Raw genomic sequence first — 18,056 nt, forward strand, 5'->3', positions numbered from 1 at the left:
TGTAGGTGTGAACGCGTCTCCTGTTGTGTGCTACATGTGTGAAAGGGCAATTCCGGACAAGTTGCGGACCTGATTCTCCGCACTTTGTCCAGAGCTCATATGTGAAAACGGCTTAAGTCACCAAGGGCTACATATAACCACTACTCCCCTACCAGCAAGGTAGTGACACAATGGCATGACAACAGTGTTGTCATATTGGCTCCCAATCGTCAACCTAACAACCCCATAGATAGAGATAGATAGATAGATAGATAGATACTTTATTCATCCCCTTGGGGAAATTGGGGAAAGCCATGAGATACTCCTGAGCTGAAGGCAAGAAAGTGGCAATTGACCAGCTGCACATTGTCAATTACTATAACAAGAACATGGGCAGTGTTGACAGAATGGATCAGAACTAGCTACTACAGGATCAACATCCATTCAAAAAAGTGGTGGACCCCATTCTTCATGTTCATGCCTGATGTAGCTATGCAGAACGCATGGCTTCTATACAGGAGGTCGAGGCGCGGCAGAAAAATGCCACTGGATCAGCTGGCATTCAGAAATGATCTTTTGTAAATGCCAGATCCCTTTGCACATTGGTTGCTTTGAAAGATATCATGAGATGTGAGCAATGGCCTGGGTGCGGTGTTAGTTGTAAAGTGTAAGTATTGAGTTTCAATTAGTTAAGTTTTGACTGGACTGTTTAATACTCTTTGAGTGTTTGTGTGTGCATGTTTGTGTGTGCACTTTAGTTGATACACTTAACTGTTTATAGTAGTTTGATAATTTGCAAGGAGGTGGTTTCCTTATGTGTGTGTGTGTGTGTGTGTGTTACTTGCTTGGCAGGAGGGATACTGGACAGTAATTGTTCATGTCAGATGGGTCAGCGGTAGGTTTTTTTAGCAGGGGGGTAACCAGAACATTTTTAAGACCTGTGGGAACAAGGCCAGTAGTTAGAGATGAGTTGATGATGGAAGAGAGATATGGGGCGATCTCACCGGATACAGACTGGAGAAGGGTGGAAGGAATGGGGTTGACAGGGCAGGTTGTAGCATGGTGGGTTGTGATGACTTGAAGAACTTCTGAGTTGCTGAGTGTAGAGAAGGAGGACAGGTGGTGACTGGATGCCTTTCTGGTGGTTGAGGTAGCTGGAGGAGTGAAGGAGTCCCGGATGCTGGACACCTTCCTCTCAAAGTGAACTTTAAAGTCGTCTGCAGAAAGAAGAGAAGGGGAGGGGGAGGAGGAGGGGAGATGAGAGTGCAAAAGGTAGAGAGGAGATTGCGGGGGTTAGTGATGTTACTGTTGATTTTGTTTTGGAAAAATGAGGACTTAGCTGTTGTTGTTGCAGCCGTAAATGCTGTCAGCAGGGAGTGGTAGGACGCTAGATCGTCAGAGGATCTGGATTTCCTCCACTTCCTCTCAGCGGCCCACAGCGCAGCTCTATCGGAGCTAAGGATTCGGTCAACCATGGGGAGGAGGGCGACGGCCGTGATGACTTGAGATAAGGGGACAGAGGACATCTAGAGATTGAGACAGACATGTGTTAAAAACAGTTATGGCAGCATTAGCAGGCATGTTTGAGAAGTAGGGGAGGGGAGCGAGGGTGGAGAGAACAGTGGAGGTGAATGTGGAGTGTGAAAGGGAGTGGAGGTTCCTCCTGAAGGTGGTAGTGGGGATATGAGAGGAGTTGAGGGTGGTAGGAAGAGAGAGAGAGAGAAAGATACAAAGTAGTGATCAGATACATGGAGGGGAGTCACCATGAAGTGGGATGTAGCGCAGTTCTTTGTGAGCACAAGGTCGAGCTGGTTGCCGGCTTTGTGGGTTGCAGAAGACGGGGAGAGGGTGAGGGAGAAAGAGGGCAGGAGTGAGAGCATGCTAGCCGTTAAGGTGCTCTCAGGTTGGATGTTGAAGTCGCCCAGTAGAATCAGCGGGGTGTCCGGGAGGGAGCTCAAGAGCATGTCGAGTTCATCGATGAAGAGACCGATTGGACCTGGGGGGTGATATAGAAAAACAATGGTGAGTTTAACGGGATGAGAGACAGTTATTGCATGGAATTTGAAAGAGGTGATAGAGAGGCTCTGGAGGGATACAAGGCAATATCTCCAAGTTGGAGATACTAGCAGGCCTGTGCCCCCTCCTCTGCCTGAAGACTGTGGTGTGTATGTGAAAGAGTAGGAATAAGACAGGGGTAACAGTGTTGGTAGGAGAAATCCAGGTCTCAGTGAGAGCCAGGAACTGAAGGGAGTTGGTCTCAGCGTAGGCAGTGATGAAATCTGCCTTCTGGATTTACTGTGTGCTGACTGTCTTGTTTCAAGAGCATCTCTTACCAGTGGGCTATGGAAGGTTGGGATACATTTGTCCAGCTCAGATCTCAGTAAACAATTCATCTGGAGTCATTACCTCTCATTCCCTTCCAGCAGGGTGCCCTGGAGAGGAATGCTGTCCAGTCTGGAGCAATCAGTGTCCTAGCAGCACATATTGGCACACCCCACTTACAAAGGCTGTTCCAAACTCAAACAGTGTCCATCACAGGCCTACTAGAGGCCCTCAGATGCTTCCAAAGCAGTAAGAGCTTGAGGAAAACATATCTGACACCAGTACACACCAGCAAACTCATACAGAAGAGTGCCTGTAGTGCCTGTGCCTGAGTGTTCAGTGATAAACTCAACTCAGTGTGGGAGTTTTCTGTCAAGTTTTCTGAAGAATTTCAGAATGCATCAATGCTAATAATATACCAGTGAGGTACACCAATAAACAATAAACACACAGTTGCTTCCCAAACCCACTGCAGTTTTGTATCAGTATCAACCCTGTAAAAAACAGATGTCAGCAAAGCACATTAACTCATAGTCCACTTATTACCAGTGAGGACTGATTCTTAAAAATATTGATATGATAAAAGTTATCATATCCTATTGTTTTATATCTTATTGTTTTGTAAGTTACAGCAAATATATACATTTTATATTTTATTTATACATCTAGCATTTTTTAAGTTAGTTTAGTTTGAACTCTTTTCTATTTTTAATTACCGTTTGTTATGTCTGAATGCACCGTCAGGATTGCTACTCAATTTCGTTGTACTATGTGCAATGACAATAAAGGAATCTATCTTCTTTAACTTTTACCCCAATATTCAATTTTAACTTGCACACTGTTAGGCACTGTTATGTGGTACACTGTTACTTTCAAACACAACACAATACAGTATCTCAAAGCTATTCCTTACTGAAAATAGACTTTCTAAGTCATAGAAACTTTGGCTTTAGTCATGAGCAATCTTACCAACATTGAGCTCATTAATGTTTAAACAGTGTTTTACATAAACAGTTTCTCAAAAACCTAGAACATGAAAGCATATGTGTAGGCTACGTATGTGCTGTGTGTATTTGTATGTTCAGTGTGTTCAGTCCTTGTACCTTGCTGGTATGTTTACTTGCCTACCTGACCTGGTAACATATCCTTGAGGCTGAGACTCAGGTAAATCAGTGTTTTGTGTGTCTGTCAGTGGTGGTGGGTGAGCTGGAAACAGAGGAAGCCAGAACACTACCTTTAAATCTATCATTACTTTCAACCTGTTCCCCCTTATCTTCCCTGATTAACAATAAAACAAATAATTCACAGAATAATTGACACCAATGGTGTAATTAGAATAAATGATTATGCTCGCGAAACACCACAGATTGTCTGTAATATGCATCTCTTTACCTGGTTTGTATGCTACTCTTAGGCTGTGTCTTTGCAGCCTGAGAAGCATTTGCTGTTACCTGGGTGGAGCTTTGTGCAGTGACTTTCTGAAGATACTCTCAAGTGGTATATGATCACTTTCAACTTCCACTTCTTTACCAAACATTTTTTTTGCATCCATAGACAATGGCAAGTAATTCTTTCTCAATTTGCATGTAACTCCATTGAACATCTGTAAGTGCATGTGATCCATATGCTACTGGCTTTCCATCTTGCAGAATGACTGCTCCTATGCCTTCAGAGCTGGCATCTACTGAAAGTGTCACTGGTTTCATAAATCACAAATCATATAATTTGAGTGTTGGTGCATTTGTTAGCAGTTTATCATTATGAAGCTTTTCTGCTGTTCTTCCTCCCAATGCCATTGAATGTCATCCTCTAGCAGCTTTTGAAGAGGAGCACTGACTTCTGACAGATTTGGAATGAACTTGGATAGGTATTTAACCATACACATGAATCTCATGAGAGGTTGTTTATTGTCAAGCAGCGGCATTGGTATGAGTGCTCTCACTTTTTCTCTTGAGATCTTCTTTTAAGATGATGTGTCCAAGATATTTTATTTTTGACGTTCTTATCTGGCACTCATTCTTAACTTCAGATTCCATTCTCTTGCTCTTTCCAGCACTTTGAGTCTGTGGTCATGTTCTTAAACTGTCTTACCCCACAGTAGGATGTCATCTATGATATTGACTACACCATCCAGACCATCGAGCATCTGTGTGACTGCATGCTATAAGACTTTGCTTTCCGATGACACACCAAAGGTAGGTGAAGAAACCTGTACCTCCTGACTGGGGTGTAAAATGTGCAAGGTTTTGAGCTTTCATCATCTAGTTTTATTTGCCAATACCTTGGTTGGGGTCAAGAACAGAGAATACTTTCACATTTGGCATGCTAGAGACCACTTATTCTACTGTCAGTAGAGGGTAGTGTTCATGTTTTAATGCTTTGTTGAGGTCCTGTGGATCCATGCACATTCATATCTTGTTTGGTCTCACGACTGTGACCATGCTGTTTACCCAGTCTGCTGGTTGTGTTTGCTTGCTATTATACCCATACTTTCCATTTTGTGTAATTCTTCAACTGTTTTGTCTTTGAGCACTACAGCTACCTTTCTGGGTGGATGTCTCACTGGTGGAACACTGAGGTCTGTTTCGATGTGATGTTGAACTGGCAAACATCCAAGACCAGAGAACAAGTCATCTAAGTCTCTCAGCAGGTCATCTTCAGTTTTTAAGTCGTAAATTCTTTTAACCATGTCCAATTTTTCACAGGTTGTACGCCCAAGTATTGTTGGTAACATTGTTATCAACAACTTGGAATTGAATGTTGTGCTTTTGGCCTTTGTGTGTGAAGGTGAACTGAACTTGTCCCAATGGCGACATCTTGTGGCTAGAATATGTAACTAAATGGCAGGTGGATTTTTCTTCGAGTTCCCAATGACTTGAACACATTTGCGGACATTACATTACATGCAGCACCGGTGTCTCATCTGAATGCAGCATTCTTGTTTATTTGTAAGATTTCACTCCATTTATCCCTTTCAATGTGTGTTTCAGCGGCGACCGTGTGCACATTTCTTGACTTCTGTTTTGCTGGCACTTGATTAGTTCCAACAAAGAGATCGTTTTGTTCTCCACTGCATGCATTTTCTTCGTGGTGGCTTGTGTTTTACACATTTTGGCGAAATGGTTTCTCTTGCTGCATGTCTTACACGTTTGGCCATAAGCTGGACATTTTCTGGTTCATGTTGCTAACCACATCTGGAACAATTTGTCTACTTTTTAGTAGCCTTGTGTTGCAATTTATCTCCTTTTTGTTCGTTTTGAGCTGTTTTGCCTCTGACGCTTTTATTCGAGTGTCTGACGCTGCCAATCTTGTGGACATCTACTTCTTCATTTAGCATTTGATCGGACGTAATTTCATTAGCACGACGTGTCTTGCTTTTGTTAACGTGAGGTCTGGGCAGCAGTGTAGCAGGTTGCCGGTTCAATCTCCGCTGGGACACTGCTGCTGTACCCTTGGGCAAGGTACTTAACCCACAGTTGCCTCAGTAAATATCCAGCTGTATAAATGGATAACATTGTAAAGAACTGTAACCTATGTAAGTCGCTTTGGATAAAAGCGTCTGCCAAATGAATAAATGTAAATGTAACATTCTTGCACGAACATGGTCGTCTCTTATCCCGCATACAATTCTGTCCCTGATGAGTTACTTAAATTACCGAATTCACAGTCTTTTGCTTTATTTTTAAGATCTGTGACATGCGAGTCAATGGTTTCTTCCGGGACTTGCTTCTCTGTTCACAATATTCCTTGAATTTACTTTTTAGGAATTAATTTTGTCAACAGCTCGATCCGTTAACTGAAACGTGTTATATACTTAAAATGGCTTAGGATATGTAGAAACGTAGCACATTGTGCTGTCTCCGACTTCTCTGCAATACCGCTAGCAGTGAGGTACAATTCGAATTTCTGTAACCATACCTTCCATTTTTGAGCCAGGTTGCCTTGTAGACACAGAGTTGAGGGTGGCTGCAGTAGTGACATGTTTCATCAATAGTTTGTTTCAATTCAAAATTCTTCTGACACCATGCCATGTAGGCTATTTGTAGGTGGAAGAGACGACACGCAGACGTTGCTATCTGGATCAACTGTGTAGTTCTTCTGTCTATCGAGACGTCAACAGTACGGATACCCAATATGTAGCCTATAAAATACAAGACAGTGCCCAGTAAATACAGTAATGTTAGTTTTAGATGCATGGAGAAAACATTTGTTCATGTGCAAATTCTTAGATTCCAGTTAAAAGCTCTATCTCACGCTACGTTATGCATTTTTCTCGTATTGTACTGTCCCCATCTTAGACTTCATTTCCCATCGGCGTACCTTTGAAACGCAGCGCAACGTGGTTCGTTATTGAGCACATCTGAGAACTAAAAACGCAAAAAAAATAATACGAGAGAAACTTTACTGCACATCAATTGAACACTTGTTTTTTAATGTCTATAGCAAATTTAACAACTTTGCCCCCATATTTTTCTAGAATGGGAGCCTAACGACACTGAAAGAATTAATAAATCAGGTGTGTGCAAAATGGCTGCCGGTCTAAACGATCGTCTTTGGCAGATAAACGTAACTGCATCCGGTACAATTTATTCTACCCTTCTTTTGTCTTGGTTCGCAGCGCGAGTGTTACGTTTTAAGATTTTAGAACGTTTTAATAAGCCCGTAGAATAGTCTGGCGTAGCTCAATTTATTTTTTTCTGCTATGCATCCAAGTTGGACGGCTCTACCTTAACTGATCCACGCCTATGCGATTCCTGATACACAACTGATAAAGGTTAGATAACGCTCTTCCAACAGCTGTTTTTCCTCGGTTGCCCGGGTTCACTGCGTATATTCAGTTTTTAGCTTTGAGCCCTGTATTTTCAAATTGAGTTGTTGTACGCAGCTATTGTAATTGCGACTCCCGCTTTTTCCCATTTTTTTTTCCCAATTTGCGCATAGGTTTGCTTGTTGGGACAGCAGCGTTTCATATCTTGCGTGTCTACTAGCATTTTGCGACACGTTCTCGGAAAACAGTACGAAATTTTATTTCTCTCCAGTATTGTCTCGCATTTACGTGTTATACCAAACCTTGCTATCAGTAGTAATGGGGCGAATTATTTCAAATAAAAAAACAGTTGACCTCTGGCTCACAAGGAAAAAGGCTTCCAGGTTTTAACACCTATTTATTCATTATAAAGCATGTTTCCGTCTTAACACAATGTTTTAAATGGCTTATTCCTTACGTTAGGGTAACTGACACTGGGGAAGTCTATTTTATAGTTAGGGGAAAATGCCGAGAATACAAATATAAACCCGTTGAGGGCCAAGAGTTCCCACTGAGATGGTTCTTGTCTTGCTATTTTGAACGTTTCTGGCATTCTTTCTACAGAGGAACGACAAAGTGGATTACCGTTTTGCTAAATGGAATGTTTTAAATATAGCAGTATTCTCTTGGTCTAAATTTTGGGGTTTTGGAATTTTAACAGTACCCAGAAAACTCAACGGTTTAGATTTCCTTAACTTTAATTCTACTATGAAGGTAAATTGCGCTTCTGGTAGGCAGAAAATATGCATTCCTCTGACCCCACTTGAAGGGGCTGTATTTACAGCATTTTTTTTTTTTTTTTATCTCCCTCAAGGATTTAGATATAATGGATCTCAGTGCCATCGTTGAACACGGTGGCTTTGATGTAATGTGCTTCAACAAATACTGCAATAATTGCTCCTCATCTACCAATTCGGAGGAAGACAAGTCAACATACACCGAGTGTAAGGCCAAGCGAAACTATCCGAAGAACAACGCGGAGATCCTCAGTGGCCAGTACGGAATCAATGTGTTCCTCGTCGGTGTGGCGCTGATGTTGGCGGTCGCGCACCACGGCCCTTCGATTAAGGAAAAGCACCTCCTGTCTTTCGTCACTGCCCTCATGCTTGTGCAGTTGCTGTGGATGCTGTGGTACGTCGTAAAAAGGGACAGACAGAAAAAAACATCGGAAAAGGATGCCCACGCAGGGATGAGCTGGATAAGAGGTACTTATTCCAGTGCAGTTTTGTTCGCTGCTTGACTTTCACGGGGTCAAAATATAAATATGAAAAGCGATGGGGCCCACCAGTCACAACATCGTGCGTGAAACGTTTAATGAGTGTGGAATATTACAGTACCATTAATTTACAGAACGTTTAACATATGTGCAAAGAACCATATGAATGCTATGAGGTGCCTTCAGCTGGTAAAATGAATGGAGTGTAACGGTGTGGGTGAAAAATATAGCAGATCAGACAACCCATTTTACTGTTGATCTGACCAAATATATTTCTGTTCTGAAATGGCGATGTAGGATAAGTCTACGCAGACCTCGAAGCACCATGATTTAACAGAAGTCCACACGGACTTTTCCTGTTTCTTTAGCGCCTGGAAGAGATGAGTCAATACTTGGAGGGAACCATTGATCTACTATTATTCGTGACTATTAAAAAAAAATCAAATTCGTTTCAAGCTCAAATGAACTCAACTAGGAACTTTGAAAATTATCCCAGTTTCAGTCCCTAAACATACAAAGTAAATGGCACGTGTCTTTTTTTCCCCAGACATCTCTCCTCTGCTTGTAAGCACATTATTTATTTGGTTGTTGCCACTTGGTGTATAATTACTACTTAATCCCTGTTTGTTTTCCCCTACAGGATTTCAATGTCGAAACCATTTTAGCATGTTTGTTCGTAGCCATGTAAATAACTTTGACTGTCATTTGTAGCTGGTGTAACAGTTCTGGCTCTGCTTTCGTTGATTATGGATGCTTTTCGTATTGGCCGTTACGTGGGATACAGAAAATGCATGTCTGCTGCACTGGTCGTCTACCCCGTCGTCCACGCTCTGCACACAGTATCACAAGTAAGGACATCTTTATGGGGAAAAAATGTCCAAACCTTAACAATTTAGGGTTGGTTGGTCATAATGTGCTTTAAGTATTAACACCATATCCCTCCTGTTGTTAAATTCAGTTTTGCTTGGACTGTCACCTGTCAATGCATAGACTGCTTTGCAGAAATAATATTGGGACAGTGATGCTCTTAACAATTAAGGTTTGATGTCCACTTGATAGCACAGGCAATTTTAATGTAGTGTTCAGTGTTGTCGTGTAGTTAACTTGGAAATGTAGATTCATATATGTCTGCCTCTAGTGATGTATTTGTTTTTGTTTTAGGTCCACTTTCTTTGGTATCATGTCAAAGATGTGATCAAATCTTTTGAAACATTTGAAAGGTACAACCAAAAACATTTGTTTAAAATGACTGGAACAGATTGCTAAATGTATTTTATTTACCTACTGTTCATTTACTGGGCTTTATGGAAGTTCCTAACGGTGCCTGTATTGAAATTTTCCCCAGGTTTGGAGTGATTCATGCTGTTTTCACCAATCTGTTTCTCTGGTGCAATGGGGCAATGACCGAGTCTGAACACTTCCTGAACGACCATAAAAGGAGACTGTCTGAGCTTGGCTATGCAAACCTCTCCATTGGTAAGCCATACAGTCGAGGCAGATAGTGCTCATAATGAAAATAACAATGGTTGAGAGGCTCATTTTATTAGAGGATTGTGTTAGGTCCCAGTAATTCTCACCCTTAAATGCTTCTCCGGTTTCGGGGAACACACAGGTGTATAGGTAATGCCTGAAAAACAAAAAGAATTCATGGAAAAACTCAAGTTTAGCATAATGCAGTGGGTAATGCACCAAATGTGCGCTTTGTCTTTCTAGTGGAGCACAAGCCCTACTGCAATTGCACCACCAGTGCCTGCTCCATGTTCTCCAAAAGCCTCTACTATCTCTACCCCTTCAACATTGAGTACCATATCTTCGTCTCTGCCATGCTGTTTGTCATGTGGAAGAACATCGGCCGCACCATCCACCACTACCACGACAAGGCTAGGCCAGTGGGCGGGGGGAACGGCCTGGGACTGGGGCCTGCCCTGGGCCTGGTTGCCCTGGCTGGCACCATTGGGGTCCTGGCGGTCTACACAGTTCATATGGAAGACTCACAGGACACCAGAGACTCCGCCATCTCCATGTTCTACTACCATGGCATTGTGCTGCTGGGATGCATGGCCATTGCTGGAGTGGTAGGTTTGCTGATCTACAGGGTCGACCGGCGGCCGCTCGATGACTCTAAGAACCCCTCGCGCCAGCTGGACAAGGAGATGCTCTTTGGTGCATCCGTGGGCACGTGGCTCATGTCCTGGTGCAGTGTGGTGGCCGTGGGGGCCACCGAGACCTCCCCAAGGTACCGCTGGCCCAACCTGGCCTACTCCCTGCTCCTCATCCTGGAGAAGTCTGTCCAAAACCTGTTCATCATTGAGTCACTGTACCGTAAGCATGAGGCCAACTGCGGAGAAGGGGCAGAGCCTGCCACCAACCCCTCCGAGATCTTCTCTGTGGCCGCCTCGCTGGCCACGCCCTTCAAGGGTGTCTTCAACAGAGCGTATGAGAATCAGGATGGGGGGTGCATCTCCCTGGATGGGGACAGGGAGGAGAGCAAGCAGGTGTGCGTCTGCCCCCTGAAGCATCCTGTCCTTCCCTTCCCCGTAACCCCCGGTGGGGCAGAGCCCCCGAGCAGGCAGAGGCAGGCCTTGAGGAACATCACCATTTTCTTGATCCTGTGCAACATCTCGGTGAGGTCCCTCTGCATGCAATTTGTCACTGAAATCACCACCTCTCCATTTGAACTGCCCGATCTTTAAGGCATGTTGTTGACATGTCTTCAGGTTGCAACCCATGCTTTTATTTGCTTAGCTTTTCAAAGCCTTTTTCCTCATTTTTTTAATTCTGAGTATGTGTGGCTTCCTTTTACCAGTCTGTGAAGGCGTTCACTTAGCAAACTGAATGTATATTTGGGGTCCATTAGGGAAATGCATGCCTACTTAGGGTCTATTACAGTATTTTACTCTACAGTGCCGCCTTATTTAAAACCTAAAAATTTTTACTCTCTTATACCAGAAAAAAAATCACATTTTTATTTTGCCAAGCTTCTAGTCATGCAGGACCTTTGGAATGTCTTATTTCATATTGTTTTGGCTCTTTACCATTTCTTAAAGCTATGGCTGTTACCAGCATTTGGCTGCCGGCCGCAGTATGATAATGGACTGGAGCAGGAGATACTGGGCTTCACCATTTGGACCATGGTGCTGAACTTCGCCATGCCGCTGAACCTCTTCTACCGCATGCATGCTGTTGCATCTCTCCTTGAAGTCTTCAAGCACGTGTGAACAGTGGGGCGTGACCAGGATTGCAAAGCCCTATTTGGGTACACTCAGGTGATGTCACAATGAAGATCATTCATCCAGAATGAAGTGGTTTGTCAATGGTCCAATTCTGAATTTTCACTGTGTTCTGTTACTACAGTGAGTTAATGGTGCTACAATATGTTAGAAATATCACATTGATTTTTATATGGTAGTTTTGGCAAGCTTTCCACATGGTCATAAGCCTAGGACTACATGAAGTACTGTGTGCACGGTGCTACTTGGATGGATTAGAACAGTGCCAATAATTCTATGTGTTTTAATATTTTAAATGTACATTAGAGAATTTTTAAATCTAAAGCCTAAAATATTCTTGTTTTATACCTGTTTTTGTTAGCTGAGTGGTTCCTGGATGCAGCCATACATATATACGTTGTAATACAACATACTTTGTGTTGAATTTGATCTGGCAGAAGCACTAAAGTATTTATAATGTGATACATGGATTCAATTTTCCATTTGTCTGTTTAGATTTTCTTTTTTGTATCTTAAATTAATTCTCTGGCCAATAAATGTCATCAGAAAATTTTAAAGCCTTATTTCCAGAACTTTCATTGACTCAATTGTTCATTTGTGTATAAAAACAATCTAGACTTTCTTCCATTTTTTTAAATCTTGTTTTTTTTTTCCTTAAATCTATATATATCTATATCTAATCTAAGTCCTGTAAATCTCATTGGCAGTTCACAAAATGAGCATCTTGATCATAGAAATCATGTCAGGACAGGCATGTAGTAGATACACTGAACCACACCTCCCCTGAAAGCACCCAAGACTGCAACATCTGTATTGTAAAGTTCAGTGGGTCAGAGCAGCTCCTGCCCTACTATGGTTCTCAACGCAGAACATTCACCTGTAACCTGTATCAGCATTAGCTCAGATTGGCTCGCTGCATTCACATGACAGGCAATTGCAGAGTCTGCCCTCGAGTGAAACCACTCACCTAACATTAAGGAGCAGCATAACACAGTGGTAAGGAGCATGGCTTGTAATCAAAAGGTTGCCGGTTCAATTTCCCCCTGGGGCACTGCTGTACCCTTGGGGCAGGTGCTTAACCCTCAACTGTTTCAGTAAATATCCAGCTGTATAAATGGATAAAATTGTAATTCACTATTGATGAGTCTTCCAAATGACAGTGTAATGTAAAAGGGCTGTTCCAATCTGTGGACACACATGTGGTGGCTCAAAGTGTCCATCACTGCTGGTCTGTACAACCTGTAATGGATGACTATGGATGAGGACAGATGTAGATGTGGGGCAGTGTATCTTCTGACTTGCAATGAGGACTTGAGGGCTTAATGGCAACCATGGAACGTGTACAAGGTCATTTTGATTGGAATTCTGGACTTGGGGTGGTGAAGGAACATTTTGTCTCAAACCCTCTTGGGGCATTAGCAGGTCCTGTGTTTGAACTACTCAGGAAAAAAGTGTATGTATTCATGAAATTGACTGATTGGTTTTGGGCTTCAGAAACACAGCCCAGAACTAGCTATTACATTAGGGCCCTCTGTCTTTGCATTTTTCCATTCACGCATGCTTTACATGTTCTACATCTTCCAAGCATAGACATTCACAATTAGGGTTGGGTACCGAAACCCAGTGCTATTATGGCACTGATTCTTATACGACCGGTATCTACCAGACTGGATTGCAACGCAGATTTTGGTGCCACTTAAATGCCGAGCTGTCGATTTGAAATATTGGCCCTCTGGTTCTCCAAAATGGACGTTACAGGCAACAGAAGCATCACTGCATGTGATCGCTAGTTAACATTACACTTTCTCTGATGGCAGCAGGTAGCCTACCGTTAGCGAGTAGCTACCTTAAACACGGTTAAAATGCCTAAAGCTAAACAGTCTAAAGTGTGGCTGTATTTCACTTGAAAGGATTCCAACACTGGGACGTGCAACAAATGTTTAAAAACAAATGCGTGTAAAGGGGAGAACATGTCAAATTTAATGAAGCATCTGGCGACGCATGGGATACACTTAAAAGCAGAGGGATGGACCGTATTCAACTGCTTGCGCACATCAGCTGGCAGTGTGCCCGTCCCTGGCCCCAGCGATGGAGAGACAATTATTGATACCATTGTAGTTGGCCTAGGTTTTATTTATGTGAATTTATGTAAATTTAAGTGTTTTGTATTTATTTATATTTATATATTTAAGTATACTTTAAACTGTTAACTGTTAACATATTGTTAAATTACAAGTTCAAATTTGCCTTAGCAATAAAAAAAAGCTGTTCTTTAATGTCATCGACCTTCGTTTTGAGCTTTTTTATAGTATCGGTTCAGGCACCATTTAGGCACTGGTACCATTTTAAAAGTATCTCTTTAACACCGGTATTGGGAAAAATCCAAACGATACCCAACCCTATTCACAATGACCATTTAGAACATTCACCAGTTAAGCAGGATTCACCACCACCCCTTCTGCTCTTCTGGTCATCAGTAGCCAACCTGGACCAACTGCACAGGTGAGGCAGCACCATTGCTGGCCTAATGCCTGCTAGCTCTTGTGCACACTGTTGTGTGATTGCTGGTGTCTCCACTGTCCCCCCCTGAGTAAGAAAAACACTTCCCACACTGGGTACACTTGTATGGTTTCTCCCCTGTGTCGATCTACATGTGTAAAAATATGTCATTTAGTGAAAGCCTTCCAACACTAAGAGCACTTGTATGGATGTTCCCCTGTGTAAGTTTGTAAATTACCTTTCAGAGTGAAAGTCTTTCTGCAACAGGAGGGCAGAGGTGTGGTGTCTCCCATGTGTGCGATGGCTAGTGTTCCACCAGGCCCTTTTAAGGCACTGACACCTCTGCCACACACTCTTCTGGGTTTTCTGGTGTGTTCACAGATAATGCTTTACCTTAAAACTTGCCGTATTTTAGCATTTGTGGATCCCAGGGGGACCTGTGATGCACTTGGGTGGGGTGGGCTTTAGGAGGTGTGGAGTGCTGTTTTGGGCTGCTTAGAGGCACAGGATCCTGGGTACTGTTTCTGCCAGATTTGATCAGCCTGCCATACACCTCTGAATGGCCCTTCTCCACGTCTTGGTGAAGATTAAATTCCGTTATATGTAAGATTAGGCACTGGGAAGAGGATGATACGCAAGACAAGGCTTTACTTAGAGGAAGGAGAATGGAGAGATGAGTTAAATGCACAGATGTACACTCAAAAGGAAGATAAACTAGACCAAAAACAAAATGTTATACATTTTCCTGCAATTACTACAAGAGGTGTAATGAGATTTGGCCCTAGAGTCTGAATGGACAATAAGGGAGATGTTTTGAAACAATGTTGCAGGAAATTACATTGCCAACACTAGCTGGTATGTAACATTCTGCTGTGACAATCCCTCTCAGCACAACTCAACTGGCATCAAAGCAGCCTGTTCTGATCTGGGAGACTTGGTGATGCTGGAAGTGTTTTACAGGGAAATCTGTTTCGGGGACAATGGCTGCAGTATTACCTGTTTGGCTCGCATCTGCAAGGTAGAGCTGGGAATGAAAATGGATAGTTTCCCTGTATAGAGGCATAAATGGAAGCTTTTCACTACACTAGGATGTAAGACTATTGTGAAGAAGAGGGAAGAGGAGGTGTCAGTACTTCTGGTTGTTGGACTGGGAGACAGGAAGTTGCCAGAGGTGACCCATCCTTGACTTCCTGTTCTCCACAGTCACATTTTCCCCTGTCTTCCAGTTCACTGTCCACCTGGATAGTTTGACCAGTTTGGTCTCTCTCCATTTGTTCATTCTCCTTTTCTTTCTCAGTCTTGAGAGCTTTCAGAGTTCTTGCCTCCTCTTTGTCTTTCACCCTGACCATTCCTCTGCTGGTCCTCTCCTCACCCTTCTCCATCACTGTGCAAGCCATTCTGTCCATCACTGCTTCCAGCTCCTCCTCTTCCTTTGCAGAAGCATGGCTTTATTTCAGCAGGTCACACCTGGGTTCTGCCTGGCTATGGCTAGAGTCACTACACAGTGGCTACTGACTTCATTCTGAAGAGAGGGAGGGACAAAGTCACCCTGTCACCCTTACAAAGCATTGGAAAGTTCCAGAGAGAGAGAAATATTAATATGAATACAGAATAAACTGTAGTAATAGATTGTGTAATAATCACAATGGGAATGTTGGTGGATTTGAAAAAAAAAATCATACATGTATTTCAATATCTAAACAGAATATATATCCACATATAAAAGATATAGCATGACTGCTCATTCAAGAAATCAAGGTACCCATAGCAGTGGTTCTTAAACGCAATACAAAGAATGATTCCACATGAACTAAAAACTAAAAACGTAGCTAATATTCAAGAGTTGTGGAGCTTCTGGGCAGTGGCTGTGACCGTATTATGGCAAGCCATTTGGTACTGAATGTGTAAATCTTTACGATTATCTTATCTTAGCGGCAGATAAATAAACGTAATGCAAAACAATGGGAATAATTCAACCAAATATTTATGGGGCAAATTCTGTCAGTACTCCAGCCTGAGCTGCTTGTTTCCCCCATCTGACAGTGTGGGTGTGTCTTTTGTTTTTTTCTGTGCATGTGCTTTTGTTTTCAGCCATTGCCCCACCTCCTGTCCCGCCTATCTGCCCTGCTGCCACACCCACCACCTGAAGCCCATACTGCGCACCTGTTCCCTGTTTACTCATCACCAGCCCATGTATATATACTCTGCTGTTTCCTTTGTTCTTTGCCTAATTGTCTGAGTTTTGTTCCTGTGTCGTTCTTGCCTTTTGATAGTTACTTTTTCTGATCAGTTTGGTTTTTGACTCTGCCTGTCCCTGATTTAATCTTTTGCCTGCTGTTTTTGATGCTGTTTTTTCCTGTGGATTTTTTGGTTAACGATTTGGACTGTTCTTTTCGCTACGATTTTCACCTGTGCATTTGGACCTGTAATTAAAGGGTATCTTCTTGAACTGCCGGTTTTGTCTGCGCCTGGGTCCTTTCCCTGAAAACCCTGACAAACTCATTGAATATGAGTATATGAGAATATTATTGTCATATACTTGGTAACAATACATCATTATTAGTATTGAAATTCTTAGTCTCAGAGCCAACTCAAATTTACATAAATAAAGTAAAATAATTAAGTAAAGGAAGATTAAAAAATAGAATAAGTAACAAAAATGAAATAAGTAGGATAGTAACAAGTAACATTGTAGCAGCGGCAGCGTAAAAACATTTCAGTGCAATATTGATATGATTAAAGTGTCTAGTGGGTGTAAACATTATCTCCTTAAAGTGGCCAATGTGTGAGGTAGGGGTCTATGGTGAGTGTGCAAGTGTTAGTGTCAGCAGTTCAGAAGCCTGATGGCTTGTGGGTAAAAGCTGTCTCTGAACCTGCTGGTTCGGGTCTGGATGCTCCTGTACCGCCTGCCAGACGGCAGGAGCATGAAAAGTCTGTGGCTCGGATGGCGGGGGTCAGAGAGAATTCGCTGTGCTTTCCTCCTGCAGTGCTGGCTGTAGAGGTCCTGGATGGCTGGCAGCTCAGTCCTGGTGATGCGCTGTGCTGATCTGACCACCCTCAGAACTTTGCGGTCGAGGGCAGTGCAGCTGCCATACCAGGCCGTGATGCTGCCAGTCAGGATACTCTCGATGGTACACTTGTAGAAGTTGATAAATATTCAATTCAATTCAATTTTATTTGTATAGCGCTTTTTATAACACAAGTTGTCACAAAGCAGCTTTACATTTTTCCCAGGCCTGAGACCTCCTGAGAGCAAGCCTAAGGCAACAGTGGCAAGGAAAAAATTTACAGTAATAAACCTTGAGCAGAACCCGGCTCAGAGGGGGAGCCCATCTGCTTCTGTCTGGCACTGGGCAGATAGAATTACATAGAATACTTGAAAATGTACAATGTACTTTAAGACATTTGAGTTATCATAGACTATAGTAAATAACAGTAATTATAAAATGTACCCTAGGGAATGTCCGGTTCTTGGCAGACAGTTGGCTTGATAGGCAGGGCAGTGAAGTAGCAGGACTGGAGATCGGGGTGTGATGCTTGGACTACAGCTCCAGGCAGGAGCCCTGAGCAGGGACAGGAAACAAATAGAGAACAATGATTAGTGGATGGTAAGAATGACATGGATGTACAGCAGAGAGGCAGGAGAGGAGGGGCAGGGAAAAAAGGTACCAGTGTGCAACAAGGAAAAAAAACCCCGGCGGACTAACATTATGGCAGCATAACTAGGGGACGGGAGGCAAGGAACTGGCATAGTCATGAGGGCGGCCCTAAGGCAGTCAACACCAGTTCACGGCACAGAGTCCATGATAAAGTGACAGCAATGACCACTTAGTCCACCCGAGACTCTATGATCCATGCCAGCACCAGGCCGTGTCCCTCAGCTAAAGGATTTACTGTATAGATATGTTTTGAGCCTAGACTTAAAGGTGGAGAGAGAGTCTGCTCCTCAAACCTCAGTAGGTAAGCTGTTCCACAGGAGAGGGGCTCAATAGGAAAAGACTCT

The 18,056-nt window shown here is 42.9% G+C and overlaps 2 protein-coding genes across 8 annotated transcripts; one reads left to right on the forward strand and one right to left on the reverse strand.

Annotated features, from left to right (window-relative positions):
* Window positions 1-54: 54 nt before the first annotated feature.
* On the reverse strand, window positions 55-6,657 carry LOC118770070. Of its 7 annotated transcripts, XM_036517479.1 has the most exons (4): window positions 6,622-6,657; window positions 6,220-6,442; window positions 1,728-1,975; window positions 55-1,505 (listed from the first exon to the last, which is right to left on the reverse strand). In XM_036517479.1, exons 2-4 carry the CDS (start codon window positions 6,287-6,289, stop codon window positions 939-941), a joined length of 885 nt encoding a protein of 294 aa, XP_036373372.1. In that variant the 5' UTR covers window positions 6,290-6,442; window positions 6,622-6,657; the 3' UTR covers window positions 55-938. The 7 variants fall into 7 exon arrangements, with proteins under 7 accessions (XP_036373372.1, XP_036373373.1, XP_036373374.1 ...); XM_036517480.1 differs by lacking the exon at window positions 6,622-6,657 and having other exon boundaries at window positions 6,220-6,471; XM_036517481.1 differs by lacking the exons at window positions 6,220-6,442; window positions 6,622-6,657 and adding an exon at window positions 4,844-5,753.
* Window positions 6,658-6,827: 170 nt separating this feature from the next.
* LOC118770459 (proton channel OTOP1-like) lies at window positions 6,828-12,017 on the forward strand. The gene is made up of 7 exons (XM_036518143.1): window positions 6,828-7,075; window positions 7,923-8,313; window positions 9,036-9,172; window positions 9,486-9,544; window positions 9,670-9,800; window positions 10,038-10,948; window positions 11,372-12,017. The coding sequence occupies exons 2-7, from the start codon at window positions 7,935-7,937 to the stop codon at window positions 11,540-11,542; spliced, it is 1,788 nt and encodes a 595-aa protein (XP_036374036.1). The 5' UTR covers window positions 6,828-7,075; window positions 7,923-7,934; the 3' UTR covers window positions 11,543-12,017.
* The last annotated feature ends 6,039 nt before the right edge of the window (window positions 12,018-18,056 follow it).

Source organism: Megalops cyprinoides, chromosome 23, assembly GCF_013368585.1.
Source record: "Megalops cyprinoides isolate fMegCyp1 chromosome 23, fMegCyp1.pri, whole genome shotgun sequence".
NCBI lineage: Eukaryota > Metazoa > Chordata > Actinopteri > Elopiformes > Megalopidae > Megalops > Megalops cyprinoides.